Source organism: Doryrhamphus excisus, chromosome 9 (assembly GCF_030265055.1).
Source record: "Doryrhamphus excisus isolate RoL2022-K1 chromosome 9, RoL_Dexc_1.0, whole genome shotgun sequence".
Taxonomy (NCBI): domain Eukaryota; kingdom Metazoa; phylum Chordata; class Actinopteri; order Syngnathiformes; family Syngnathidae; genus Doryrhamphus; species Doryrhamphus excisus.
This window is the reverse complement of record NC_080474.1, coordinates 16,728,231-16,755,323: the sequence shown is the minus strand read 5'-3', so window position 1 is coordinate 16,755,323 and position 27,093 is coordinate 16,728,231. Positions and strand designations below refer to the sequence as shown.

Below are 27,093 nucleotides of genomic sequence, written 5' to 3'. Positions count from 1 at the left end.
ATTCACAAAATATTTATAGAAGCATTTAATCACCAACATTTTTGTATTATTTTTATTGTGACCTATTCTTCGGCTGTGATTTTTTTTGGTGATTTTAGTTAAGTTTAATACTTAACTAAATAGTATGACTTTGATACATTCGCAATTTATTATATCCCCAATGTTTGCTTTCATTCCTTTATATAATTGAATATTTTGTGTACCCCCCATATAGGTGGTATTCAGTAGATTCTGCAGCCCATGTGACATCAAGGAGTTGTTTTGTACAGCCCTGGGTGTGCCAAGGTAATTTCATTTTCAATTCCATTCATTCATTCATTCCAAATTAATTTTATTTTTTTGCACATAATACAATTTTGTATCTATCTTTAAACTATGCTAGTAGTTTCACATTTCTTTTTGTAGTTTGTTTGTTTCAAACTCTAGGTTAAAAAACATATCATGTAGCAGCAATGCTACACTGCCTAAGAATAAACATGACAAACCTTTGCTAAATTGGGCTATATCAAAAAGCTGAAGGTGCCACACGAGTGTTCACAAGTGTTCATCTATAGGTTCACCAGCAAATGCCTTTCAAATCCAAAGAGGCTATCCATACCGTCACTGGCTTTTCCTTTATCTCTGATGTGATTTCATGCAGAAATGTAGAGGACCTATGCTTCCTTCAGGATGTGACACCAAGTAAACAATGCATATCATTACATTCTTTCATAAGAATAGGAGGCAGGTGCATTGATGGTTAACTAAAAATCAATAAAATCTTCCAATTTAGTCCACTTTTGAAGATTTCTCTCTGGGGTGATGTGGGTTCTCATGATCTCAAAGACCTACACCGGGCTTCCAGTAAAACAGTTTTTGTCTCTTCACAGGAACACAAACCTGTCTCTGCTGGATTCTTCTGGAGCCATGGTGTCTATTGACCCCACCATGCCACACAACACAGAAAGGTTCAACCTTTTTTCATGCCTTAAGATCATATTATAAGGTTTATATACGTGTGTGTATATATATATTCATATAACTTGTATTTGTCTCTTTATGTCAGGCCGTAATAATTTTTGTAAAAATCTTTTGCAAACCAAATCATATAAAAACAGGGGCAAGGGCAAGACACAGGTGTACTGATGATGGGACCAGGTGTGGACCATGTTACAATGAGTCATGGAAGACAAAACACAGCAGGAACCAAAACAAAACAGAAAGTGATAACTATTAGGTAACAGTCCTCTGGTAATTTTCCCTTTAAAGGAAAATTACCAGAGGCCTATCATCTAATAAGGAAAATTACCAGGGGTCTGTTGAGTACTGTATTCCCAAATTAGTAGATATAGTTTGTACAGGCATGGACTTTTCACGCTGTTTGTATGTGTTAAAGGTCACCGTACCGAGTAGTGCCTATGACTGGAGGACAGCTTGCTGGTGAGTTTTGGTTTTACGACATTCACATTATTTACGTGTCGTTCCCAGTGCACAAAACACAAGCAACATTCTATTGTGAACAGATTTGGTAAACCCCCATTGGCACACACCAAATAGTATTTCAAAAAAGTGACAATTACTTTCAATTGCAACTAATTCCATTTATATAGGAGTCATTCTGTTACTAATTCAATTATTTTGGGGGAAAGTAACTCATACCTATAATTACTTATTAAAGGTTAATTTCACCAACACTGGTTGTAGTTCATTCTTATACAGTGCAATAAAGGCTGTATGTTAATGTTTCATATTGATCATATTCATAGGAATAATTTCAGAGTGGAATTGCTGTCTGAACAAAACAAAAGGCTGGGTCAGCCATGGGCTTAGAAATCAAGGCAGAGAAATATGACATTTAGCTACAGTTCTATTCTTTTCATAGACCAAATTGTCGAATGTTGTATGCCGCCTCTGCATGCATTTGATGTTTTTCTTTTTTAACAACACAACTCTTCACCGCCCTGACCTTGGTTCCAAAGCAAAATGTAGAAATACACAAAGTACAAGCCATGATCAGGTGACAATATCGCTTCACTTTATTTTTTCTTTTACAATTTCTCGTAGCTGATTATTGTTCAGCACTGTTGAACTTTGTACTCTGAACACTTGCCCGTTAGCCAATGGGAGGCCTTTGTTAGTGGGTTTGGCCTGTTCCCATTCCCGTGAGGTTTCTCCAACTGTCATATGGTCCATATTCATCTGAAATCGGATGGGACCAACATCTTTCACGCAATAGTTTTGACATCTATTGCTTTGATTGATTAACTCCAAAAAAATTGTTTATTAATCTGAGTCTAACTTATAGTGAGTATGATTTCAATTAGATATAACTTTATTCGTCCCTCAGTGGGGAAATTTACAAGGTTACTGGTACTGTTGATGGGCAGTACTATTAAAATATATTATGTTGATCTTTCTCTCTTCAGACAAAGAAGAACTGTTCCAGAATGTACTAACGCAAGTTGCTGAGCAATTTTCAAGGTAAGCAGATGATTTGTGTCTGTGTGTGCGTTTTTTATGGCAGTGTTGACCTTTTTTCTGATCCTAAACAGTCATTTTTATTTTCTCCAGTCAAACGTACTGAGATTTTGACAGGGTATCGCTGTTGTTAAAATTGTCAAGTACAAGTAACAAGAACACTTGATGTTGACGGGAGAGAGTCGGCTGCTGCAATGCAACAGGGCATCAGACGAAAGAATACTGCACAAACAAACATGCAGCCTCAATGTGTGTCACATAAACTGCAGTGATAGAACCAGATGAATATAAAATGAATTTTGTGCATTTTGTTTGCACTTTGTAATCAACTTTATGTGATTGCAGGGCTTTCAAAATCAATGAGCTGAAGACTGAAGTCACTAACCGTCTTGCGATGCTGGAAAAGCGGGTAGAGTGTAAGTATTTTTCTTATACGTTTGTACTTTAGTTTTTGTTATTAATTAATTCCAAAAATCCAATTAATAATTTAATAACAGGCTTTGTAGGTGGAATAGGTGTGACCCATTATGTGCATTAATTAGCTGCCTTTTTTTTGTTTTAGCTGTTTTTATATCTTTAGAATGTACAGTAAAGGGACGTGTGTTCATGTCTTACCTAAGGAATGTGGATTTTGGGCAAAATTTGAAAAAGAAGTTCAGTTTTCCGGGCTGCATGGCGGTCAGGTGGTTAGCGCGCAGACCTCACAGCTTGTAGAACCGAGTTCAATTCCACCCTCGGACATCTCTGTGTGGAGTTTGAATGTTCTCCCTGTGCATGCGTGGGTTTTCTCGTTCAAAACGTTCACACTCTCATTTGCACCTATAGACAATTGAGTACTCAATTAATCTTATATGCATATTTTTGGAATGCGGGAGGAAAACCCAAACACACGCAACAGAGACAACATGCAAACTCCACACACGGATGCTGAGAGGTTTGAACTCCAGCTCCTGAGTGAGGTCAACATGCCAACCACGAGGGCACTGTGCGGCCTAAATAAGCCATTTATTACTATTATTATTCACTATTACAAAAGTATTATGATGTAAGTACTTTATTGCAGTGCTGGCTGTGAAGACATTTTATGATGTGGTGTACTAGATAAGTTGGAACTACATAGATTATGTGGTCTGCTAACCTATTAGAACTTTTTGAACATTGAACCCTGATTAGTTAGAATAGAATGTCCGCTGTGGGCCGATATTTGTATCAAAATTATACCGGTATATTAAATCATAGCAGTGACATTTTTTCTGCCGATAATGATATTGGCACCACAGATCGGTGTTTATTTGTGAAATGCATCCAGTAATGCTAGGTCACAACAGGAATCGTTTGTGTGAATATCTGAAAAACGATGGCACTGTAGGGGTATAAGGAACTGAAGTGAGGATGTACTTTTTGTCAGCTACCTGCTGGCTAAAAATTGATTTTCACTCATCACACAAAATATGTTTTGATGATATACTTATCCAGACTCAAATGGCTGTAGTTTTCAGCTCTGATGCAAAAGCCATTGCCTAGATACCTGGTCACTATGGCAACAATGTGGCACCCACACACAAATCTATCCTCTCATCACTTTGGTCGCTATGGTCACCTTTTGCGAATGCGAGCTTGAAGAGATGTTGGAGCTTACCTCTGCTCTGCCATATGAGATTGAGAAGTACATGGATGCTGTATGATTTATTTGGGTATTGGAGCCTCTAGCACTTTTGTTTAATGCCTTGTTTCGGTACTATAACCTCCTCTACTCTCGTTAAACCACACTCAGCATTAGCATATCATGACACATTAATCAAAATTAGATATAATTTTGTCCGTTTTTGTGCAATATTGCGTTTAATAAACTAATCGTTTGGCATGTACTGTGTTTTTCTGTAAAATGAAGTGCCCAAACAAAGCACTCTACATTTTGCCTACTTACTGTCCATGCATTTTTTGACTGCTAAATAACCGACTATGGGGCCAAAGAAAGTTGCAGGTGCCACAAATATTTGCAAAGGTGGGAAACTCTTGAATTCAATCTTGCCAGGATGTACGGAAAGTCCATATCAACAAGTTCCATCCAATTGTCAATGCTTCATACTGTTTTCTCCATGGAAATGATACATCTCCATAAAATGCATTTTTTTGTTACATTATTGGGTGTCTGGAAGTGATTAATTTGATCTACGGTATTTCTCATGGGAGAAATTACCCCTTAGGTTTTTGGAACAAATTGTGAAAATTCAGTTTACACTGTAACTAAGGTAATGAATCTGCAAAGCAACTTCTTCATGCTGCTCAGTGACCTCCTGTGTCTGTCTCCAGTGGAAGGAATGAAGGTGGTGGAGATAGAGAAATGTCGCAATGACATCAAGAAGCTCCGTGAGGAGATGGCATCCAGAAGCAACAGGTAACCACAAAACATTTGTCACTCTGTTCTGGCAAAAGATCACAAACTCAGGCTATCTTCACACAGTTCAAACAGACCACGGTGCATTTGGAGCGCTAATGCGCTTTGTTTGGTCAAGTGTGAACGCTTTCACACAGAAAGCCTGCTTTACATATAGCAACCACTATGTTGGGTTTCGCCACCGTGGGAACTGATACAAACACTGTAGTATATGGTAAAAGTAAAGGTAACGGCAGCTAACACTGATGAGTAATTTGCTGCAATGATAAGTAGTACTTACACAGTTAGCCTCAGGCCCTTCTATTTACCAAGAATTAAATCACATGATCTCCATCTGTGTTTACATCTCTGAGGACCTGATACAGACGCAGCATGCGATGCCATGTGCTTGGTACTCCCACTGCATTTTCTGCAGTGTAGCCAGCTCATTCATTTTATTCACCAAAGACCTCACGTTCCCCATAATGAAAGAAGGAATGGAAATCTTGTATTGTTTCCGCCTTGTTTGCACCTTTTTAAGTCGGTTCTCACATCACTCGTCATCATCCTGGTTGCCTCCTCCACAGCTCTGAGGAAATCACCAGTGATGATACAGAAAGATGCTGTGCATTGCATTGCATTTCAATAATTCAATTGATATAATCTCTTACCAGTTTTATTATTAATATCAATGTGTGTCCCCTGTATGTTGATTCTGCAGTAACTTCTTGGAAGACATTAAGAAGCTAACTCCTCGCCGGGATGTACCTTCTTATCCCAAGGTAAGCTCCCGCCTACTCTGTTTATTCACTGTTTGTTTGTTAGTGGAGTCGAGTTGAAAGCACTTTTATTGAAAGTGATAAGAGCGAGCTCATAGCAAAAACATAATGTAGCACAGCTACATAAAGTAGGAATAAGAAACTGACATTGCTTGCACATTTACTTGTGACTTCCGCCAAGACATAAGGAGAATGGGTGATAAAGGAGTTTTTAAGCTGTCACTCATTACCTCCATAATCTAAAAAATGAAATACAATAACTTCACAATGAGTGAATGTCATAGATGTCAAAAGTTCATGACCATAGCTAAAAAAAAACGAAACCCCACAAATAACATCTTAAAAAATTGGCTCTGTATTGACGAACAGTCCAGGGTGTACCCCACCTCTCGCCCGAAGACAGCTGGGATAGGCTCCAGCATGCCCGCGACCCTAGTGAGGATAAGCAGTATAGAAAATGGATGGATGGATGGGCGCTGTATTGAGTTAATCACGTTATTAATATTACCATTCCTGGTAATCACCTCCAGAAATGTGTTTATTTGTATTTAATTCAGGGAAATAAGTATATGATCCAACTAACATTTTAAGTCAGACCGGCTCTTGAAGCACAGAAATCAGTCTTGTCCCTTTTGACTCAGCTTATGTGGATGGAAGACAAAAACAGTCTCTCTACCGTGGGTAGGTCCACAAGAGCTGTCAAAGTATCTCAGGAACATGTTTGTAGACCTGCACAAGCCTGGACTACAAGACAAGACAGAGGCTTGGTGAGAAAGAGGCCACTAGTAATTCATAAATGGAAGAAATACAACATAACAGCCCTTGCTCTGGAGCTCTCTGCAAGAGCTCTCCTCACGGTTTGTGAGAAGCCTGTAATTTGAAGGGACAATCTGGTTAATGTTTTCAAGATTGTTTGGTAACACAGTTACTAAGAAAAGCATTAGTTAACACACTTTGCTTTGAAGTGGAAACATTCTGCATTAGAACTGTTTCTATGACCGAAATCCCTCCTTAGATGTGTGCAATCTAAAGCAAATGTCTGACCTCTGTGCTTGCCAACAAAGGTTTCTCCACCCAATACTAAGACATGTTGTTCTTTATTTTGGGATCAAATACTCATTTATTTTATTTTTCTGCACATCCTGTCCCTTTGCTATTGTGTACCTGGCAAAAAAAATACAAATCATGGACTGTTTATCTTTGTAAAAGGGGAAATGACCAAATCAGCAAGGGATCAAATATAGATATTACTACAGGAGTAAAGATAATCAGCTCAGTTCAAAGCCTGCTATGGAAATATGCTATTATGCTACGTGACGCTAAAATTATTTACTTAGTGCTTCAGTGAATAGGGTTATTGTATCTCTCGGCCAAGTGGTAGTCACCGTTTCATGTTCTGCTTTGAGAGGTTGACCTGCTTCTGCATCATGCAGACAGAATTATATTATGAAATCACTGCATAGCAAATAAAATCCAAATAGAGGTGAAACTTGGCTATATTTCATAGCAGGGTTGTCAAACTCTTTTTCAGGGAGGGCCACATTGCAGACATGACTGCACTTATAGGGGCCAATTCTAATAATTCTAATAATTCTAGTGTTTTAATTAATATCTAATACATTGCTTTATTTTTATGACTATTTACATTGTAGATTCTCATTGAAGGCATCAAAACTATGAATGAACATGTGGAAATATGTACTTGAGAAACTTAAGAGTGAGAAATAACCGTCTTATATTTTGCACTCCTCAAAGTAGCCACCTTTTCCTTTTGTTTTGGTGTTCTCTCAATGAGCTTCATTAGGTAGTCACCAGGAAATGGTTGTCACTTCACCAGGTGTGCCTTGTCAGGGTTACTTAGTGGAATTTACTGAAATTCGAATGATGCATTCACATTCACCTGTGAGAAATTGTAAAACGAGACAAGAATGAAAAACTTCTGGTACAATCAATGTGATCCATGCAGTCTCACAAGTCACACTCTCACCTGATGGTGACATGAAATCATTGAGTGTTTTGTAGTGCCGTGCCCCCAGGCCAGGCAGAGGTCATCAGGGTTAACTGGGAGCTCTGTTGTCTGCAGTACATGCTGTCACAACAGACCATAGATGCCCTCAAAAAACCCGCCTTTGACGTCTGGCTCTGGGAGGCCAATGAGGTAAGATTTCTTTACTGACCCCACCTCATCTCCCGTTTCTTCTCTTCCTGTGTCCCCTCCTTTCTGCTCCTGTGTGTGTGTGTGTGTGTAGTATCATTTATCTAAGGAGACAGTAGAAGCTCTTAGATTGCCTACATTCGATGCTTGGCAGTGGGAGCCCAATGAGGTGAGATTGTTTTATCTGATTTATTGAACATTTGAAACTGACTGTCCCGTGCTGCGTAATTCAAATTGATTATCAATGTATGCTCACATACTGTATGCTTAACCTTTTAAAATGGCCAGACGGCAATACCGGTGGCAAACGGGGTGCATGTGTGTTGCTGTGGTAACTGCTGTGCAACACTTCACATCAATATACACATCTATGTAACCCGCAGAATTGCAGCTTAAAAGCTCGTAAAAATCAATTTTAGGAAAACCGAAGGCAATTCAAACCACATGAACAAATGTGGAAAACAAGAAAGCACACCAGCATGTCATAATTGCATACAATGTAACATTTGCCTTCCAATGTTGCTGGTATTCCTCTACTGCTAAAACTCAAACATCTTCATATACATTTATCCAGTAGCAAAGATATGTACATTTCCACATTTGCAGTCACTGTTCAAGTCTTCCCTTTTCTTTTATACCAAGACCATGTAGACCTTGTAGATCTGGGGTGTCCAAAGTGCAGCCTGGGGACCATTAGTTTTTTGGTAATGGTCTGTGACACATTTTTTAAATACTAGTATTGGTATTAGTATTTTATTGCACATCAACATGAGTTGGTTTTAGCCTGTTTAGAAAATAATGTCCTATGTCCATCACATATTTTGCTGTTAAAAAAGTATCTTAAAGTGTTTCCGATGTACGGTAGCCACCCTGCCCTATTCCAGTTCAGGTTTATATTGTAATCTAAAATTAAATATTCTAAAAATTGGTTTTACAAATTAAAAAAAAAAAAATCTAAGCATGACATCTTATTCACTGTACGTCAGTAATGTCTAAATAAGTGATGATAAAGCATGTACAGCATACATGTATGATGTAACAACATCAGTGTAAGATTCTGTGTGTGGCTACAGAAGCACTAGTTTCCACAATCACCTTTGTTACAATCCCACCTCCATACCTGCAGCCAGGTGAACACAAGTTACTGTAAATAATAGGGGAAATTGGATTATGTAGTGGGAGCTTGCATAAACGCCTAAAAGCGAGACAATGGGTGAAATGTTGGTCAAAGGTATGAATGAGGTCAGGGATGTGGAGTGACCTTGTAGTGAGTGAAGTAATGTAATGTCTTACTGATACGCTTCAAAAGATAATGTGCATGTCAAAGTCGACACCAAGACTCTTAACCTAAATGTTCATGTATTGAGTACTCTGTGATCTCTCATCTCTTGGGAGTCTACGTTAAATTAATATGCCGGGTTCAAGGTGGCACAGTCACACCGGCACTCCCTTTCAACTCAAGTTAGATCAGACTTGTGATCAGTGATAGTCACCTTTATTTGGTTGAACTTTTGGTGCAGAACGAAAGGAAAGGGATCCACTTGAAAACAAAAGTATCTGCAGGCAAGGTAGCATGACACCGCCAACCTATTGGTGGAAAGAAAGCGCTCCAAATCAATCAAAGTATAACAGGTCACTCAACTGCTGAGGAAAGGGGGAAGGGTAAGTAAACACTGCCATCATGTGGCCAACTGATGTGGACAAGCACATCCTGGTTTTGAAAGGTCTTCTTCAAGCTCCCCATTGTTCCAAGATGTTAAATTCACCTATATAGAGACTTCTTTGTTATGTAGATAATTGATTTAAATTGTAGTTAATCGGCCTTTAATAGGACTTTAGGTCCTACATGTGAATACACTGTCAAAATGTAAAAAATAACTATACAGTCGCATGTGAGATTGTACTTTAAAAAAAAATATCAACCGAAGCAAGAAAGGGTTTGTGAAACATAAAGGTAAACTCAAAAGTACATGAACAACTAATAAATTGACAATAAAAGCACAAATATTGCAGATTTCAGAAAACAACAGATGGAATGCTACAGCACTGTCAAATTAAGTCTGTCAAATTAAATAATTTTTTAAAATCCAAAAATTGTTAACTATAATGATGGAGATGGTAACATTAACGATGATTATAATGATGGTCATAATGATAAAGATTATAACAATAATGATAATGATGATAATAACAATAATAATATTACAATGATAATAACGGGAAAACAAGACAGTGGCATGAACATGATTATATCTTGCAAAAAGGCGTAGGCATTTATAAGCTTTTGCTTCAGCCTACTCCTTTTGGGCTTGAGATCAGAAAGCTGAATACATATGTAAATAATGGAAAGTTATATTTTGATTGATGTAAGAAATGCACTGTAATGTTTCATATATTTGCCCAAATAAAAAAAAAATAAAAAAACAAAAGCAGAAATTCCTACTCATGGCCTCCAAAGTTTTTAATAATGAGAGGTTTAACAAATCAACAGGTAGCCAGACAGCTTGCCTCCTGACAAGAAGGCTCTGGGTTTAAATAAAATATTTTCTGCTCCGGCCGACGTTTGTATGGCTTCTCTCCAGGAACTCCAGCTTCCTCCCACAGCCCAATGTTTGGGTCATTGGGAACGGGTTCTCTGTTTCCATATGTGTCAGTCCTGCCATTGTGCGAGGGTGTACTCTGCCCCTGTCACGGGATAGGCCGCAGCCCGCCGTCACCCTGCAAAGGAGCGGTACAGAAAATGGATGGATGAACATGTGGACAGTTGTACAGTAAAGTGCACAGAATACATCCTATGACAGATTTATTATTTTACTCTTGCAGATGCTGAGCTGTCTGGAACATATGTACCATGACCTGGGTTTGGTCAAAGACTTCAACATAAACCCCATTACACTGAAGAGATGGCTGGTGAGTCACCTGAAAACACTACCGATGGTCCAATTGAACTTCTTCTTTCTCTTTGGGCTTCCTTTGGTCACCACAGCAAACCAATCCCCTCCATCCTCTCTCACACCAACTACCCTCATGTACTCCTTCACTACATCCATAAACCTTCTCTTTTGGTCTTCTTCTATGCCTCCTACCTGGCAGCTCTAAACACAACATCCTTCTACCAATATATTCACTATCTCGTCTCTGGACATGTCCGAACCATCTCAGTCTGGCCTCTAACATGTAATGTCCCTCTGATGTACTCCTTCCTGATCCTATCCATCCTGGTCACTCCCAACTATCATCCTTCAAAAATGAGCTATTATTTTTCATGAATAAAATGGCACTTTGTGTTAAGGGTACTCAAACCTCAAACCTATTTGTGTTTCTTCATAGCTTTGTATTCATGACAACTACAGGAATAACCCCTTCCACAACTTTCGTCATTGCTTCTGTGTCACCCAGATGATGTACAGTATGATCTGCCTCTGCAGCCTACAGGTGATATATTTTATCTTATACTTTAGTTTGAATAATACCACATCAACTGTGTTCAGTTGTGTTGTCATTGTCATAATAATTATTTTGGATGATCTGAAACGTGTAAGTGTGACAGACAGGAATGGAACAAACACTTCACATTAATGTATATTTCATAACTATATCCTGATTACTTTTAGTTTTGGTGTGAGACGAAAAGATGTACAGTATTTCTTGGTACAAGCGCATATTTGTTTGTGTTCAGGAGAAATTCACTCAGGTGGACATTTTGATCCTCATGACGGCTGCTGTGTGTCATGATCTGGACCACCCTGGTTATAACAACACGTAAGGCACACAGAAATACAATGTATACTTGGCATCTTGGCAACTTTTTTTTTTCTTTTGGCTTTATTCAGTTACGCTGAGCTGTGTTTGTGCATAAAATGTATGTAGAAATACTGTAATACAGCTTGGCATCTGGAGGTGGTATGTTAATGGTACTACCAAGCCACAGCTTGAATGGCATAAGTTTTTTTTTTTTACATATAAATATAAATATAATATATATGACATCCATCATAACACAACCAAAGATGATTAAGGCCAAAAGTTGAATGAGAATATTTATTTATATTGGTAATGAAATGTTTCCATGCACCCCCTGTAATTAATCACTGGTGTGACAAGCAAATGGGGTGAATGTTAAGGAATCACTCCCAATGGTAGAGTGTGTTAGTCTCCTATACATCATTTGACCTTATTTCATGTCTCCTTTATTAAAACTGCATCATAGTATCGACTCTATGTTTGTTCATTTCTCAGTTTTTTTTGTTTTCTCCTGTGTTTTAGCTACCAAATCAATGCCAGAACCGAGTTAGCCGTTCGCTATAATGACATCTCTCCTTTGGAGAATCACCACTGCGCTGTGGCTTTCCAGATCTTCTCTCAACCTGACAGCAACATTTTCTCAAACTTTGATCCGGAAGCCTTCAAGCAGATTCGACAGGTCAGCAATAATGTCAGCTATACGTGTTACTTTTTGTTGTCATGCTGTCATAATAACCGACTTCCTCTTGTAATAAACGACTACAGCATAAAATTTGACAGACAAACGCAGAATATCAATGAAAAATAGGTCTGAGTGTCACAAGACATGAGACAATACTCGATATTGGATCTACCAGAACAAGATGAGACAAGATTTTTACTGAACTTTTTATGAAAAGTCCAATAAAGCAAATATAAAAATACAATTTCTACCATGGTATACTACACACTTCTGCACTGTGTATGCTACCGGCCCCGCCTCCACCATCAGATAACTGTATAACTTATTAAAATATGTAAATATCATATGAATATCTGTGTGTGCCAGGGAACCATTACATTGATCCTGGCCACAGATATGGCACGGCACGGTGAGATCCTGGAGTCCTTCAAGCAAAAAGTGGACAGCTTTGACTACACAGATGAGGAGCACGTCACTTGCGTGAGAGCAGAACTATTTATTTTAAGAATGAATCATTAATCATCAGCACGGGATGCGTTTCTGCCAGTGAAGATGATGCTTATTGACAAATGACGCAGTCGCTCACAGGACAACCTTTGACCTTTTGACACTGTGAACTGTGCAGCTGAAGATGGTGCTAATAAAGTGCTGTGACATTTCCAATGAAGTGCGGCCCATGGAGGTGGCTGAGCCCTGGGTTGACTGTCTGCTGGAGGAGTACTTCATGCAGGTGAGGGGCCTTTCTATATTTACTGTACATCAATCTGTGATACTGTTGTTTTATTACTGGAATGTATCTTTCTCTTAATGATCATGTTGTTCATCTGTACTGCTCAGAGCGACAGAGAGAAGACTGAAGGGCTTCCCGTGGCTCCGTTTATGGATAGAGAAAAGGTTACCAAACCAACAGCTCAGATTGGCTTCATCAAGTTCGTCCTCATTCCCATGTTTGAGACCGTGATGAAGGTGATATATTTTTCTCATGTTACAAATCTCGGCTCAAAATGATTTGGTGCCTTGCTCACACAATTTGTTCACACTTGTAGTTCAGTACTCTCGTCCAATAGGTACAGGTTTGGTACAGGTACACTATTTACGCTTCGACATACAGTATGTAGAGTGGTGAAAATAGGTCATTGATCCCTGGTGATTTTGTAACTGAACCAACTTACAAATATATGAACAGAATTTTTAAGATATTTTAGGTTTAGTAGAGCACAGAGAGACAAAAAAAAACAAAACAAAACAGAAAAGAGTTGGGAGCACTGTCAGGAGGAAAGGAAACTGAGCTCTTTGGCATCAAGTGGACTGAAACTGATTGGAGGCAGAGAAATGGTGAATACGAATTCTTGGAGCTCTTTTCACGATGTATTCCACCTTGGTGACCAACTCCAGGAAACCTCTGACCTCTGACCTCTGTGTTTGCCAACCAAGGATTCTCCACCAAGCACCTTTTGCTTTGGAATCAGATACTCAAATCAAATACAAATTCATTCATAACCTTTATTTTATGTTATTATTTCTGAATTTAACTTGCAAGTTAACTTGCTGTCAGTCTCAGTGACCATGATGCTGACACAAGTGGACCGATATTTGACGATCACGCTCATACCTGCCTTTGTGTGCATCAGCTGTTCCCCCAGATAGAAGAGGCAATGGTTCAACCCCTCCGAGAGTCGAGAGATCGATACGAAGAGCTCAAACAGATCGACGATGCCATGAATGAGGTTGGAAGATTTTGGATCGAATAATGTGTTATCACGCAGACTTGAACTGTTGCATGCTCCTTCCAGGTGCAGAAAAAGAAAAATGAAAACCTGACGATGGGAGGAAAGAAGAAATGAAAGTTGTGGAATGGTAGGTCATGGCAGGGGTGGTGGGCGATGTTGAAAATTTTGGTGTTGATTCGGTTTTCCACTACAATTTTCGCCAAAACTTAAATTCGTGTGGAAGGAATTATTAACTAAAACAGAGGTACCACTGTAAATATGGCTAGTATTGTCGATACTGATACCATATCAACATAATTTACTTCTTTTTTTGACTTGACTTGACTGAAGATCAACTAATATTGTGATTGTGTAAAACAGAGTTCAAAGATTTTAGGCATGGTAAATTGAACAATATCAACAATATATTAAGCATGTTTTTATTGCCATTACACTGAGATAGAATGAAATTTGCTGCGGAACTCTCAGCTTCAGAATGCACACAATACTACAGGAAAAGGCCTGCTGCCGGCCAGCCTTTCACCTGACTTGGTCAATGTAAACAAACATAAAAATATTGGAAGAAATAAGCTAAAATGAAATTGCTTTGTTCATTGTGGTTTTAACATTTGCAAGTAAAAAAAAAAAAAACATGTACTCATCATACATGGTTGGTGATTTCAGGCCTTCCAAAGCCTTCCGTCAGTGTCTTCTACGCACTTGAGCCTGAGGAAGAACCAGCAATACTGCTTCACATCTTGGACAATCATCGATATTTAGTCTTGAGTGATGAAATAATTCCGACATGTTACCAATTACTGATGAACTCAGTGGACACCTTTTCTTTTTTTTTTTAGGGAAACATTCATTTGTACAGGTGAACAAACTTTATTTAGATACATATCTTACATTGTTTTTTGTAATATTTGAAGTGTTTTATACAGATTGTACAGAATTTTAGTCAACTTTGTTCTTTCCTACAAAAAAATAATAAAAATGACTTAAATTTTAAACTTGTTTTGTCTTAAAGGAATTGTAGATTTTGAAACATTGACGCTCCATTCAGCTCTAAGTTTATTTTTTTAGATCAAAACAAATGTTTGAGAAATGAACAACATATGTTAGCCAATCAACATGATGGCACGTAAAATAAGTGCTCCATTCAAATCGTCACTTCATGTAGACGACACATCCATTAGAGCTTCTTTCCTGGCCTTCTTCTTGCCATCCTCTTTCTGTCCCATGTTCCCCCTCTTCTGCTGTTGCGCCGCCAGTCTGTGTTGTTTCTTCTCCAGGTATTCTGTCATGTTATCAAAAGTCGCCTTGTGCAGATGCTCAAAGCGGCTGGTGGTCCGAGTTGAAGCTATTGGGTAAGAAAAACAGATAATTGCACAGCGCTATCAGATGCACACCGATACCCATACGGGCAAGAGAGTCATACATGGAAATGCAATTGCTCCTCGCCGTTTAATGATAACTGATAATTCAGAACAAAATAAATAGAAAGCCTGAGTCATCCACAAGTTAAATCACATGGTAATGTGATGTGGAATTGTTTCTGCATATAAAACTATAAAATGTCTTTTTTGTAGGGAAAACATGCAAACTCCACACTGAGATGTCCGAGGGTGGAATTGAACTCGGTTCTCCTAGCGGAGGTCTGCACGCTAACCACCCGACTGCCGTGCAGCCTGGAAAACTGAATTTCTTTTTCTAATTTTGTCCAAAATCCACATTCCTTAGGTAAGACATGAACACACGTCCCTTTTCTGTACATTCTAAAGATATAAAAACAGCTAAAAAAAAAAAAAAAAAAAAGAGGCAGTTAATGAATGCACATAATGGGACACACCTATTCTGCCTACAAAGCCAACCATTCACATTCACATTCATACCTATGGACAATTTAGAGTCACTAATTAACTAACATGTTTTTCGAACTCGGGTCTCCCAACTGTGAGGCCTGCGCGCTAACCACTTGACCTCCGTGCAGACTGCTTCCTGATTTTTTGTTTCTCAAATATGCAACCTTTAATAACCTGGTTCATATTTGGTTTATAGCTACATAATGGCAGAAGGAAACATTTGTCAGATTGTTGACTCACCATCAAGACTCTGCCAGTGGGGCTTGAAGGCCTCGGACACACGTTTGAGTTCAGGGCTTTCAGCTTCACACTAAGATGACAGAGAACAGAACACAACACAATTCATGAGTTCCCTTAATTTGGCACTTTAGCCTTAGTAATGTAGCCCCTTATTAAGCATCATTAAAGATATCCAGTAGCATTCTTATTTTATTATGATGTTGACTCAATACATTATTAAGTGACGAGTAAGCTTTAAGTAACGAGAAATCTTGTCATGTTTTCATCTCACACCCCTTTCATCTTGACACCCCTACTACTCCTTGATTCATAGGCAAAATGATGCATTTATTTCATGTTGGTACCTTCCAAGAGCTTTGTTCAAGCTTATATACTTGTAGCGGAGTTTCACAGGAATCCATCAGCACCCAAAGCCGACCTTGTGGGTCAAAGGTCATATCCAAAGGACAGAAGGGGAGGGAAAGCCTGCTGTGTGGTACAAATTTCTTCTCTTCATCATCCTGGTCCAGCATGAAAAACTGAATCGTTGACACTCTGAGGTAAGACACGGAAACGTCAAGCATCAGAAAAAAATGTGAATACTGCATGTGGTGTGCTGAGAGTACTGAGTACTGCAAACCCTTTCATTGCCATGGTAACGCAGACAAATGCACTCACCTGTCACACTGTACAGCTATGTGACACCCATCGGGAGAGCTGGTTATTTGGCAAACAGTTAGCTTCTATTACAAAACACATGAGAATAGATTAGGATGTAAATTAGTATATTCATATCAATAGTACATACAGGTATACGCAGTTTTTTCAGTGTTTTGTTTAATTCCTACGTCTATGTAACGTTAGACATGCCTGCTGCCCCTGACAGATACAGTACTTATCCTCACTTTCTCTGAGTGGGAGCCAAGTCCCTCTTCAAGCGGTTTCAGGTCCCAACTATGCAGCTTCTTCCCAGACGTAATATCCCACAGCTTCATGGTCCCATCCTACAATTGCAAGCATACTTTAAAAAGTACAAAAAAAAACAAACATTAGCCTTCCGATCTAGCGTTGGTTTTGTGCCTTGAGGTATTCATTCCAGCTTCTATGGATGTTCTTGTGTAAGAACTCCTCCTCCTGATTAATCCAGTCTGTTCTTTTGGACTCACGTCTTGTCTCATCCATGTCTGATAGGTATGTTTGCATCATGGCCTGATTTTTCATATAACAATTCTTGCAATTTTTGATCTTGAAACACACACGTCCTGTTTCTAATAAATAAAAAAAGATACAAACATACCCCTGATCCTGACAGCAACCAGTGTGGATGGCCTGATGGGACCAGAAGAGAGCTAACAAACCTAAAACAAAAAAAACATCAGATTATAGGAAAAATAAGTAAATAACTTAAAAACCTAGATCAAGAACATTTGAAGGGGGGGGCAGGCTAGTGTAGCATGCAGAAGCGGATGTCTTCCAATTTGTATCCATCTATCAGGACCATGTACTACGTGTAGAAGTTAGCCATGGTATCCCACAGGGATCCGTGCTTAGACCAGTAAAGTTCTATTTTCTTGTGCTTCACTTCTGCCAGTGTAACCGGAGTCCCTGCACACCACCCACCCACCCGGGCGGGCAGAAGTGCTTACCTCAAGAGCATGACCATAAAGATGAGGAAGCTGCGGATAAATACGAGCTAACTTTCTCGTTAGCATTTTTCTTGTTAATGTGCGTTTTTTAGTGAATAAAATAGACGAGTTACAATTCCACATCACCCACAGAAAGAGACTGCATCATGAGAATTTTCCCAAGTGGCACATTTGGTGCAGAAACAGCGATGCATCCACGAAAAAAAGTAACAATTAAATACATGACTTACTGTTGATGTCCTAGACAGAAAGACTGGATGTTGTATGGAGAACTGAGGTGGCTCACTCTTATTTTTTCATCTCGGTCAGCGGTGATGATGTACTTATCATTCAGGGACAAGGTCTGGAAAAAAAAACGAGATAAAAAATTAACCTAGCATGTTTTTGGAATGTGGGAGGAAACCGGAGTACCACAGGGAAAACATGCAAACTCCACACAGAGATGGCCGAGGGTGGAATTGAACCCTGGTCTCCTAGCTGTGAGGTCTGCGCGCTAACCACTCGACCGCCGTGCCGCCCCCTCATACTAATTTTATACTCATTTTTCCCAGTGTTTCTGCTGTTCCTTACAACAGCTAAGACCATGGATAAGTGTCCCATCTTCAGCTCGCCCTCTCTCTCCTGGTCCACGACTGAGAAGGAGTACACGTCGCCGGATTTATCAGCAACAAGCACCTCGTCTTCTGCCGAGGTAAACACCAGGGATGTGCCCCTCCTCACCAACCACCTGGAAAACACACACATGCCTCAGAATCAGTTTCTATAGGAGATATTCAGTGTATGAAATAGTTCCATGCCTATGACAGTGATGGAAGTGGAGTTTTTACTGACTCCGTTTCTCTTCCACAACATTGTTCCTCTCTTCTACAGCGGACGTGCATCATGGACAATTATGCACCCTACGTATTATGCAATCTAACATAATAACTTTCCACCCTTTCTGAGCATTCTCTTTGTCATTGTACTTGTAATCCATTACGTTATAGAAGTGTGTACATATACACAAAAACACATCAAGTGTCTGTTTAGCGAATGGCTGTTATTGGATGCTAGAACCCAGAGTCGTACCTGATGCTGACACACTGCCACGAATGCTCACACCGAAAGAGGACCAGTCGTTTGGAGTCATCTGTCAGTGCCAGCAGTTTTCCAGATGGTGAAATGGTAAATGCCAGCACTTTATCACTTTCTGTTTCCTCTGCCAGACTGTGGATAAAAGAAATGGAAAGAGAGTTATTGCTGCAACATAAATATTCAAATTCTATTACTGTTGATATAAAACACATTGTATCATCTCTCCATTTTACCTGTTGTCACTCTTTGGATGTTTTTGCTTTTTCTCAGCAGTGCTACAGTCAAACACAAATGGCTCCCTGCAACAAAGAAGCCAATTAATTGGCAGGCTCGTTACATTTCATACATTTCCATAACAGAAAACAATAGAAGACTCCAAACGGATCCACAAAATCAAATGAAAGACTAATGAATGCAGATGATAAATTATGAACATAACCATGTGAGGACATAAACGTAAATGTAAATAAGAAGGGTTAGGGTTAGAACTATGTATTCAAATTGGAGGATACCTTCCTTTTGTAAACACAGGGGTGCCAAGGTTATTGTTTAGCAGAAAATTAAATCATAATAATATGCTAAATAATTCTAAATGACAAATAAATTGAACCTATTGTTTATGTGTTCCTGGCAACATCAAATTCAATAATGTTTCTCATCGTCTTTATCAAAGTGCTGGCAACTTTTTTTTTGGCACCATGGCGGGTTATTTATTAGTTGAATCCAATAAAATGCAAGGATAGTGAGTCATAAATTTCATTAAATGATACCGTACAGACCAAACTGACTCATTTGTTACATGCAATATTGTGCAAAATCATGCTTGAGATAAATCGAGTCAATTGCATTAAATAATCAGAATCAAGACGGTATCGATCCACCGTGAACATCGATACAGTTGGGTTTGGATCGATCCACTCGAAAGTTTCCAATAAAATGAGCTGGTTAAAACCAGCATAAGAGACAAACTTTACTGTTGTATATGTAGACGGAAAAGGAAGTTACATTTTTGACGACTCTTCTTGCCAGAATTGAATTGGTTGACACCCGGAAATACCACCGTGATTTCGACAAGAATCAGAAGACACCCACATGCAAGCTTTTGGAAATATTTCTCACCTGTCCTGCTGTATGTGAGCGGCTATTAACTTTGTGTCACACGAAAGAAATAACCATTGTTTACAAATGCCAATTGCAGCCATGCTTGCCTGTTTTTGCGACAGCTTGCACGCGACACCGTCGCACAAAATCTGCGTCACCGTTTTTGACCCAACTGGACACGCCCCCTTCACAGCCCACCGAGGGAAGGTACAGAATGTCCACAGACCTAAAAAAACAAAACAAATTCCACCCAGTGTGCACATTCCTCATTATCCACGACCACAGTTAACAAGAAACGCCAAGGTACAGTATCAAAGATATGATAACACACTGCGTTTATTAGAAAAGGGGGTGTTATATAAATTGGCTGACCGTCAACAACAAATCCTTGGTAACCGCCATGGTCTATTTAGGACAGAATTTGTCGTCATCGGTCGGCTTTAATTGCGAGTGGAAACTATCGATAGACTCGAACGTTGTTGTTGTTTTTATTTATTTATTTTTGTTGTATTCACAGCTAACGTGTGTGAAAATGGCTGCTTCGCTGCTGAGAATAGGAGGACTTCGATGTGTGAAGGTAACAATTCAATTCATTCATTTTCTCAGCCTGACTGTTTGCATAAATTCCAGGTTCCTGTTCGTGTTAAGACTAAGAGAGTTTGTTTAGCCTGGCTGAACTATATCCAATTTAATTACATTTCCTTTTGGGAGTTCCAAGTAGTATAATAATAAAACGAATGACGAACACATAGGTGATTCCCAAGATGATTGATAAGCTAGAGATAGTAGTCGTAAATTATTTAAAGGGGTCCTATTGTGCGTTTTCCCACTTTTCTGACCTATAAATCTTGTGAGAATGTTGTATTGCCGTGTTAAACTATGCCAAAGTTTCAGATAATGAGGTTTGCACTTGGAAGTGTTCAGAGAGGGTTTTTTCTAACCCACTGTGGCGTCACAATGAGCCAGACTTCCTCATGTGGGCGTTTCTGGGTACAAGCTCTAGGCCTGGCCTCTCCGCTCTGCTTCACTGTTTCACTGCTCTGATTTCAACTTGCTAGCACAGAGTAGGAGCAAACGCTAGGAAATAGGAAATATTTGTTCAGGTTTGAACTTGCCTAAAGAGGCAAACATCAGACAGAAGTGGTTGGAGCAAAATATTGGACTGTTTTGTGAACGTGGGCAGAGCTCGACTATCCGCCAAACTGTTGCTGAAGCTCGATGGCTTTCCAACATTACTTGGTTAGAAGAGTTAGAAGTGCAAGCAATTTAATTTATCAGTGTCTTAACTGTGTTTATTTTGTGTAAGTAAGCGGTTGTACGTGTAGCATTATGGTGTGTATACAGGGAGCGTATTACCTAGTTACAGGTTCACCGATGTCTGAAGTTGCTAATAGCCTTTTCCACCACAATTGGTGGTACTCCGACAAAAAAATGTTTTTATTTCTGTGTTTACAATAGCCATTGTCTGCACTCAGTAAACACGGACCTAAATTACCATTTTTCAAGTTCATACACGGTGAAGCAGGGGTTTCCAAACTGTAGTTCATCCTAACCACTTTTCAAGTAGTTCTCCAAAGGGTTTATTCATTTATTATCAACTCCTATTATGAAAGTGAGGTTCGGCAGTAGTCCTGAAGTCCTCAGGAGTGCGACCTATCGCAGCAAAATGGCCGTGCCGAGAGTGCACGACAGACAACAGACAACATAGCCCCTTTTGATATTTATAATTTTTTTCAAGGCTAAAAAAGTACACTTCTATACCAAACGACTGAAAATGAAAAAAATCTACTGAAAAATTCATGTACAGCTACACCCTTTTATCCGTGTTACCTGCTTACCTACATACCTGTATTTTCAGTGTTTTCAGGCTGAGAGCTGGAGTACACTGTGTAGAGCACCCAGCGCTGCAGCTTATAGCACAAAGTACGGGGGCTCAAAAAAGTCATCAAAAAAGAACTCTGGTAGGTTTAATGACCTCTTTTTAAATTCCGCATTAGACTTATGGACAGCTAAGACAACTATACCTGATGCTCACATGAGTTGCTCTGTGTTGAAAGTGTCATCTGTTTGAGAGACATAAAAAAAAATATTCCTGCACCATCCAATCAATCAACTTCACTTTTTCTGCATGTTGAGTTAGAGCTTTCCAAAATCAAACGTAATTTTTCCTTCCATGTAGAAAAAGTGAAGGAGTATTAAATCAGTACTAACTTGTGTACTAATGTATTAACATCAGACCATTCTGAGACTAAACATTTCCACAATATTTAATGGCTGATATAAGCCTCTGTTGCCTCCACTACTCAACAGCTTTGACAAAAAAACAACACAATGTAAATCATGAAAGTTGTTCAATTTTGGATACTGTAGATATTTTCATGTACATCAATATTTTCCAGTGATACTGATGAGTAAATAATTTTCAAAATGATGCATATACACAGATAGATTTTCTTCGAATTTTACACGCAGTGAGGAAAATGTGTTTGATCCCTTTGCAAAGATATGAACTGTGCAGAACCTGTATAGAGTGTTAATTGCATTCTGACCCCACAGACCGTACATACATTAGTTTTTGTACTCAAAATGTAAATTTTTCATGGGCAGAAAAGACACCTGTCACAGACACAATCTCATCCATTCAAACCTCTCCACCACCGTGAGCAGCACCAAAGAACTATCAAGGGACCTCAATGACAAGATTGGAATGGACTCAAAGACCATCAAGACGACCAACAAGATGCTTTGCAAGACAGAGACCACTATTATGTGGAAATTAACGAAATACAGCACAACAGTCAACCACCTTTGCTCTGGATCTCCATGCAAAAGTTCATCTGGTGGGGTATGGATGATTGTGAGAAAGGCAAGGTACAGTCCCAGAATTACAAGGAAGGAGCTGGTTCATGATGTCAATGAAGTTGGGAGCACAGGAACCAACAAAAGCTTTGGTAACACTTTGCTGTAATGGACTGAGCTATTACAGTACGCATGTACAGGCCCGTCTGAAGTTTGGCAATCAACACCTGAACGATTCACACAAGGTTTGGGAGAATCTGAATGGTCACATTAGACCAATCTTGACCTCTTCGGCATCAACTTGATCAACGTGTATGGCAGCAGAGAAATGCTGAGTATGACCCCCAATTACACCATCCCAACTGTCAATAGAAGTGGAAACATTCAGCTTTGGGGGCTATTTCGTTGACCAAAATCCCTCCTGAGTTGTGTGCAACCCTGGTGATGAACTACAAAAAAACAGTTGTCTCTACCTTAAAAAATCTGGACTGTTCATATCTTTGTATGGTGAGAAATTTACTAAAGCAGCTGGGTATCAAATACTTATTTTCCCCACTGTAAACTTGTAACTATGTTAAGTAGCTATTCTCCATGCATATTGTTGGCTTTGCTAAGTAAATAATGTATTCACTGTACTTTGTCAAGTACAATTTGTCAAATGCAATTCTGCTTGTTCAGTATCGGATGTTCGTATTGGGACATGTTTTACTTTTTGTTCAATTTGCAATATGGTGGACATTTTTCTCATTCTTCCATATTCTGAATTTATTAATGATAATATTTTACCTTGTTTGCTTGGCTTCTCCACCCTAGACAAAAAACAGGTTAAAACATACTTCGATATAGAGAAGCTTGTTCAGCACAAGCCCTTTGAGTTTCCCAAGAAAGATGTTTCTGCGCCAGCAGTCAGTTCAACAGCACATCCTTCACTCTACACTCTTACACCTGAGAAGGCCGCCAACCGTGTTGCTGAAGCAGTTCCTGCATCAGCAGCTGGTACTGCACCTGTGCATGGACCAGTTATTGAGCCTGTCCCTGCAGTTGTTCCTGAAGTCCAACCTGTAATTGAGGCAGCAGCTGAAGATAAAACAGCCATGGAAACTTTTGCTGCTCCACTATCTGAAGTGGGTCCCAAACCAACTGTCAAAGTTGTGCAAGATTCGCCCAAGGCTGTTCCCTCAGAAGCTAATGTTGGAGCAGCAGTTGATCCTCTACCTGAAGCTACCCCTTTGCAAACTGTGGCTGAAACTACAAATGTGGAATCTGCAGCCGAGCCTGTGCCAACTGTTGCCCAGATGGAAGCTTCCACAGAACCGAAGACTGAAGCTTCCCCTGTAGAAGCTGCTAGGACCGAGATTGTGGCTGAGGTTACCCCTGCAGAAGCAGGTGCAGAGCCTGCCGTTGCAGCTATCCCTGTGGGTGAGCCTGTTGCCGACGTTGCAGATGTGGCTAAAGCTGCTCCCACGGATGCTCCTGCAGACCTTGTCATTGAAGCGGTCACTGTCGAAGCTGCAGCCCCACCTGTAGTTGCAGACGCCGTGGTAGAAGCTGCCGCAGAACCTGTTGTTGAAGATGCCCCTGTGAAAGATGTGGCCGAGTCTGTTGCTGAAGTTGCAGCTGAGCCTCGGGCTGAAGCTTCCCCTGTGGAAGCTGCTGCAGACCCTGTTATTGAAGCTGTCATTATAGACGCTGCTGTCAAGCCTGTGGCTGAAGCTGATGTAGATCCTGTTGTCGGTGATACCCCTGTGAATGTATCAGAGCCTGTTACCGGAATTGTAGAGGAACTTATGGATAAAGCTGCAGAGCCTATTATTGAAGAAACCCTGGTGAATGATGTGGCAGAGCTCGCTCTTCAAATTGTAGCTGATTCCCCCTTGGAAGCTGCAGCAGAACTCGTTGTTGAAGCAATCACTGTAGAAGCTGCAGTGGAAGAAGGTGCTTCACCTGTAGCTGAGTCTGTGGCTGCCGAAGCTGCAGCTGATGTCTCCACACCTGAACATGACACAGTGGAGCTGTTGGAGCTTGCTCCCGTTATACATGAAGATGTAGGAGAGAAGCTGCAGGAAGAGAAACCAGGTGAACCACATGCGGGTATACACAAAAACCTCCTAACCCGACTCCCTCACAATCCTTCTCTTTTCCCTTTGTGGATCCTGTAGTTTACCAGTTGGCATTCTCATCCCTCTCTTTTTAACAGAAACAACTGTAAGAAAGGGTTGCACATTTCTTCCCTTTTAAAGGTCTTGGCATTCATTTTTTTGTGTTTTCCTCAAAAGAATTTTTGTTACAGACACAGTATATGTCAATTCATTGATTAATGCATGTATTGACTGCACAGTATTTAATTAATGTATTGACACACTGTCTTGTTTTCTGGCTTTTTTTCTGATATCTGCCTGCTAATTGCACAAACGTATTACCTCTTTTTGAAGTCACTGCAGTTTGTTTGTCATTGTTTGTGTGTGTAAATTTTCCTTGACCTTCCTAACACATCTCTTCCTTGAAGTTGATACTTTGGGCATGCAGTTTTTTACTTTACGTCTAACGATCTAAGATCAGTGTACAGATGTTAACGATATGTTATATTGTACTACATGCAACCATTGTCAGTAGCTGTCCTTATATTATGGCACTGACCTGGTCTCTTGTTCTGAAGCCACCTATTGTCTTTACTTGTTGCTGGGTTTTACATGTGGGATATGTTGTATTTGGTTTGTTAAAAGCAAGTTTAATTCAGGTCCATAATGACGAAAGAGTAAAATCCATTATTTTGTATCTGCCTGTGATTCCTAGCTCAAATGGACCCGATTCAGCGGCTCTTCCTGGACTCCATACGTCAGTATTCAACAGGAAACCAGTAAGTGTCATGAAGTCTCCAATGTGGTTGGGGTGCTAATCAGAGTTCTTTTTGGATGAAATTTCTGAACTTCTGAACTGAATTTTGAATGATATGAACTATGAATTCCTGACCGGGCTACTGTATATTCAACCAGTGTATAAATATGAAACCACTGACCTTGAATATAAATGTTCTGAAGTTAGGCATACAATGTGGTACATTTGCCGTTTGCGTAGTTCACGAAAATTAAGCGCAACACAAATTTTGAACATAATTTTCTTTGAGCACTGTCATTCAGCACCACACAGTTTATACTTCACACGTGGTTATGACCAATGTATTTATTGGCATGCAAATATGCATACCATTGTGGAGACAAAAGGCGTGCAAGTGCAAAAAAGGCTCAAGAGTTAGTTCATCTTACCTTTTAGTTTCCCGATCTTGTGCATCCTCTTGTAGAATTACCACAGAGTCAGTTGATGGTGATTCAGAGTACCAAAGGGCCCTAGAACAGGAGATAGCCAAGCTCCAGAGGCTTTATGGAGGAGGGGACCTCACATCTTTCCCAGAGTTAAAGTTCCCAGGTAAGACAATCAATATACACATGCATGCAATCAAACCACAGCCACTTTCATTGCACTAAATTGTAATTTACAATTGAGATTGAATACAGTGATCTAATGTTACTTAAATATTATTTCCCCCCTATTATTATATTTATTATTTTTAATACAATCAGATACAGATGACAAAAATGATGTACAAATGATAAAATATTGCTCTACTTGACAATGTGTTCCTACATTAAATGAATTATGGCTTTGTGTTTTTCAGAACCCACATTTGATGAAGTTTTCCATAAATGAATATCATCTCCTTCTCACCGTACTGGACAAATCCCTGCAAATTTATGCTCTATGGAGGAACGTTGTCTGTTTACTATCGAAAGTTGCAAAATCTTAATCTCTTTCCTTGTGAGAAGAACGGAATGTGTAACGTGTGTGTAGGGGAGAAAACAATGTCTTTTGCGGTATAAATATGCAAGTGAAATGGTTAGCTGAGTCTTCTATATTTTATTTTATAGTGTAGGTTATTATAACCACCTTCTATTATAGTGATGCAAAAGACTTTACTTATTTTCAACTTTTAAATGTGCTATCTGTCATGATTTCAGTCATGTTGAGTCATAAACATATAGTTGCAGTCCGAAGTTAACATGCAGTCATCATAAGAATTAATGTCAGATCACTTTTGGGCCTTTATTGATTCACTAGAACTGTTCTTTTTCGATCGGGGAAAATACAATGTACATCAGGTCCATCTTGAACGGTTTACATTCTCTTTTTTTGCTACGACACATTTGGGGTAGAGGCATAGCTTTTGGCTCCATTGAAAGATATATATATATAGTTTCCCCTGTGACATTGTGCTGTGTGTCTACCCATACTCAAATGTCCCTCATGCTGGATGTCATTAAATGTGTACATTGAATAATAAATAAATACGGACCTTGAAGAGACAGGGAGTAACTTGCTTTGATTGCTATGAATTTTGACGCCAAAGAATATTTTGTACCACCACCAGCTAGAATATGTTACCAACTGTCATTTAAAATACCAGATTGTACAAAAAATGTGTATTTGTTTC

General features: G+C 39.4%; 3 protein-coding genes across 5 annotated transcripts in view; 2 read left to right on the top strand and 1 right to left on the bottom strand.

Moving 5' to 3' along the window:
- The window catches only part of pde9aa (phosphodiesterase 9aa), a 19,388-nt gene extending 4,510 nt beyond the window's left edge, over window positions 1–14,878 (top strand). The window contains exons 2-19 of one of the 3 annotated variants that reach the window (XM_058082508.1): window positions 215–285; window positions 870–947; window positions 1,376–1,419; window positions 2,406–2,460; window positions 2,803–2,873; window positions 4,771–4,855; window positions 5,556–5,616; window positions 7,697–7,771; window positions 10,592–10,678; window positions 11,099–11,203; window positions 11,448–11,530; window positions 12,035–12,191; window positions 12,561–12,674; window positions 12,820–12,924; window positions 13,032–13,160; window positions 13,826–13,921; window positions 13,988–14,051; window positions 14,588–14,878. In XM_058082508.1, the coding sequence (XP_057938491.1) occupies window positions 215–285; window positions 870–947; window positions 1,376–1,419; window positions 2,406–2,460; window positions 2,803–2,873; window positions 4,771–4,855; window positions 5,556–5,616; window positions 7,697–7,771; window positions 10,592–10,678; window positions 11,099–11,203; window positions 11,448–11,530; window positions 12,035–12,191; window positions 12,561–12,674; window positions 12,820–12,924; window positions 13,032–13,160; window positions 13,826–13,921; window positions 13,988–14,038 (1,467 nt within the window). In that variant the 3' untranslated portion in view covers window positions 14,039–14,051; window positions 14,588–14,878. Of the gene's footprint in view, window positions 1–214; window positions 286–869; window positions 948–1,134; window positions 1,217–1,375; window positions 1,420–2,405; window positions 2,461–2,802; window positions 2,874–4,770; window positions 4,856–5,555; window positions 5,617–7,696; window positions 7,772–7,862; window positions 7,938–10,591; window positions 10,679–11,098; window positions 11,204–11,447; window positions 11,531–12,034; window positions 12,192–12,560; window positions 12,675–12,819; window positions 12,925–13,031; window positions 13,161–13,825; window positions 13,922–13,987; window positions 14,052–14,587 lie in introns of those variants that run through there. The other 2 variants (XM_058082506.1, XM_058082509.1) reach the window with 2 other exon arrangements.
- wdr4 (WD repeat domain 4) lies at window positions 14,484–19,989 on the bottom strand. Its single transcript, XM_058082510.1, has 11 exons — window positions 19,827–19,989; window positions 18,941–19,006; window positions 18,702–18,839; window positions 18,204–18,360; window positions 17,864–17,976; window positions 17,285–17,345; window positions 16,893–16,991; window positions 16,666–16,730; window positions 16,353–16,542; window positions 16,009–16,078; window positions 14,484–15,266 (listed from the first exon to the last, which is right to left on the bottom strand). Exons 1-11 carry the CDS (start codon window positions 19,907–19,909, stop codon window positions 15,079–15,081), a joined length of 1,230 nt encoding a protein of 409 aa, XP_057938493.1. The 5' UTR covers window positions 19,910–19,989; the 3' UTR covers window positions 14,484–15,078.
- si:ch211-140m22.7 (uncharacterized protein LOC570370 homolog) lies at window positions 19,893–26,965 on the top strand. Its single transcript, XM_058082505.1, has 7 exons — window positions 19,893–20,111; window positions 20,326–20,385; window positions 21,667–21,769; window positions 23,421–24,683; window positions 25,401–25,464; window positions 25,906–26,030; window positions 26,281–26,965. Exons 1-7 carry the CDS (start codon window positions 19,893–19,895, stop codon window positions 26,310–26,312), a joined length of 1,866 nt encoding a protein of 621 aa, XP_057938488.1. The 3' UTR covers window positions 26,313–26,965.
- Window positions 26,966–27,093: the final 128 nt, after the last annotated feature.

Excerpts from the sequence above, each read along its gene's own strand:
- si:ch211-140m22.7 (XM_058082505.1), top strand. The coding sequence starts at position 19,893 with ATGCCAATTGCAGCCATGCTTGCCTGTTTTTGCGACAGCTTGCACGCG. Across the intron at positions 21,770-23,420 it reads GTCATCAAAAAAGAACTCTG|ACAAAAAACAGGTTAAAACA; the intron begins GTAGGTTTAATG and ends TCTCCACCCTAG. Across the intron at positions 24,684-25,400 it reads GCTGCAGGAAGAGAAACCAG|CTCAAATGGACCCGATTCAG; the intron begins GTGAACCACATG and ends TGTGATTCCTAG.
- wdr4 (XM_058082510.1), bottom strand. The coding sequence starts at position 19,909 with ATGGCTGCAATTGGCATTTGTAAACAATGGTTATTTCTTTCGTGTGAC. Across the intron at positions 17,346-17,863 it reads TTCTGTCTAGGACATCAACA|GTTTGTTAGCTCTCTTCTGG; the intron begins GTAAGTCATGTA and ends TTTTTGTTTTAG. Across the intron at positions 16,992-17,284 it reads GGTTGCTGTCAGGATCAGGG|GATGGGACCATGAAGCTGTG; the intron begins GTATGTTTGTAT and ends TTGCAATTGTAG.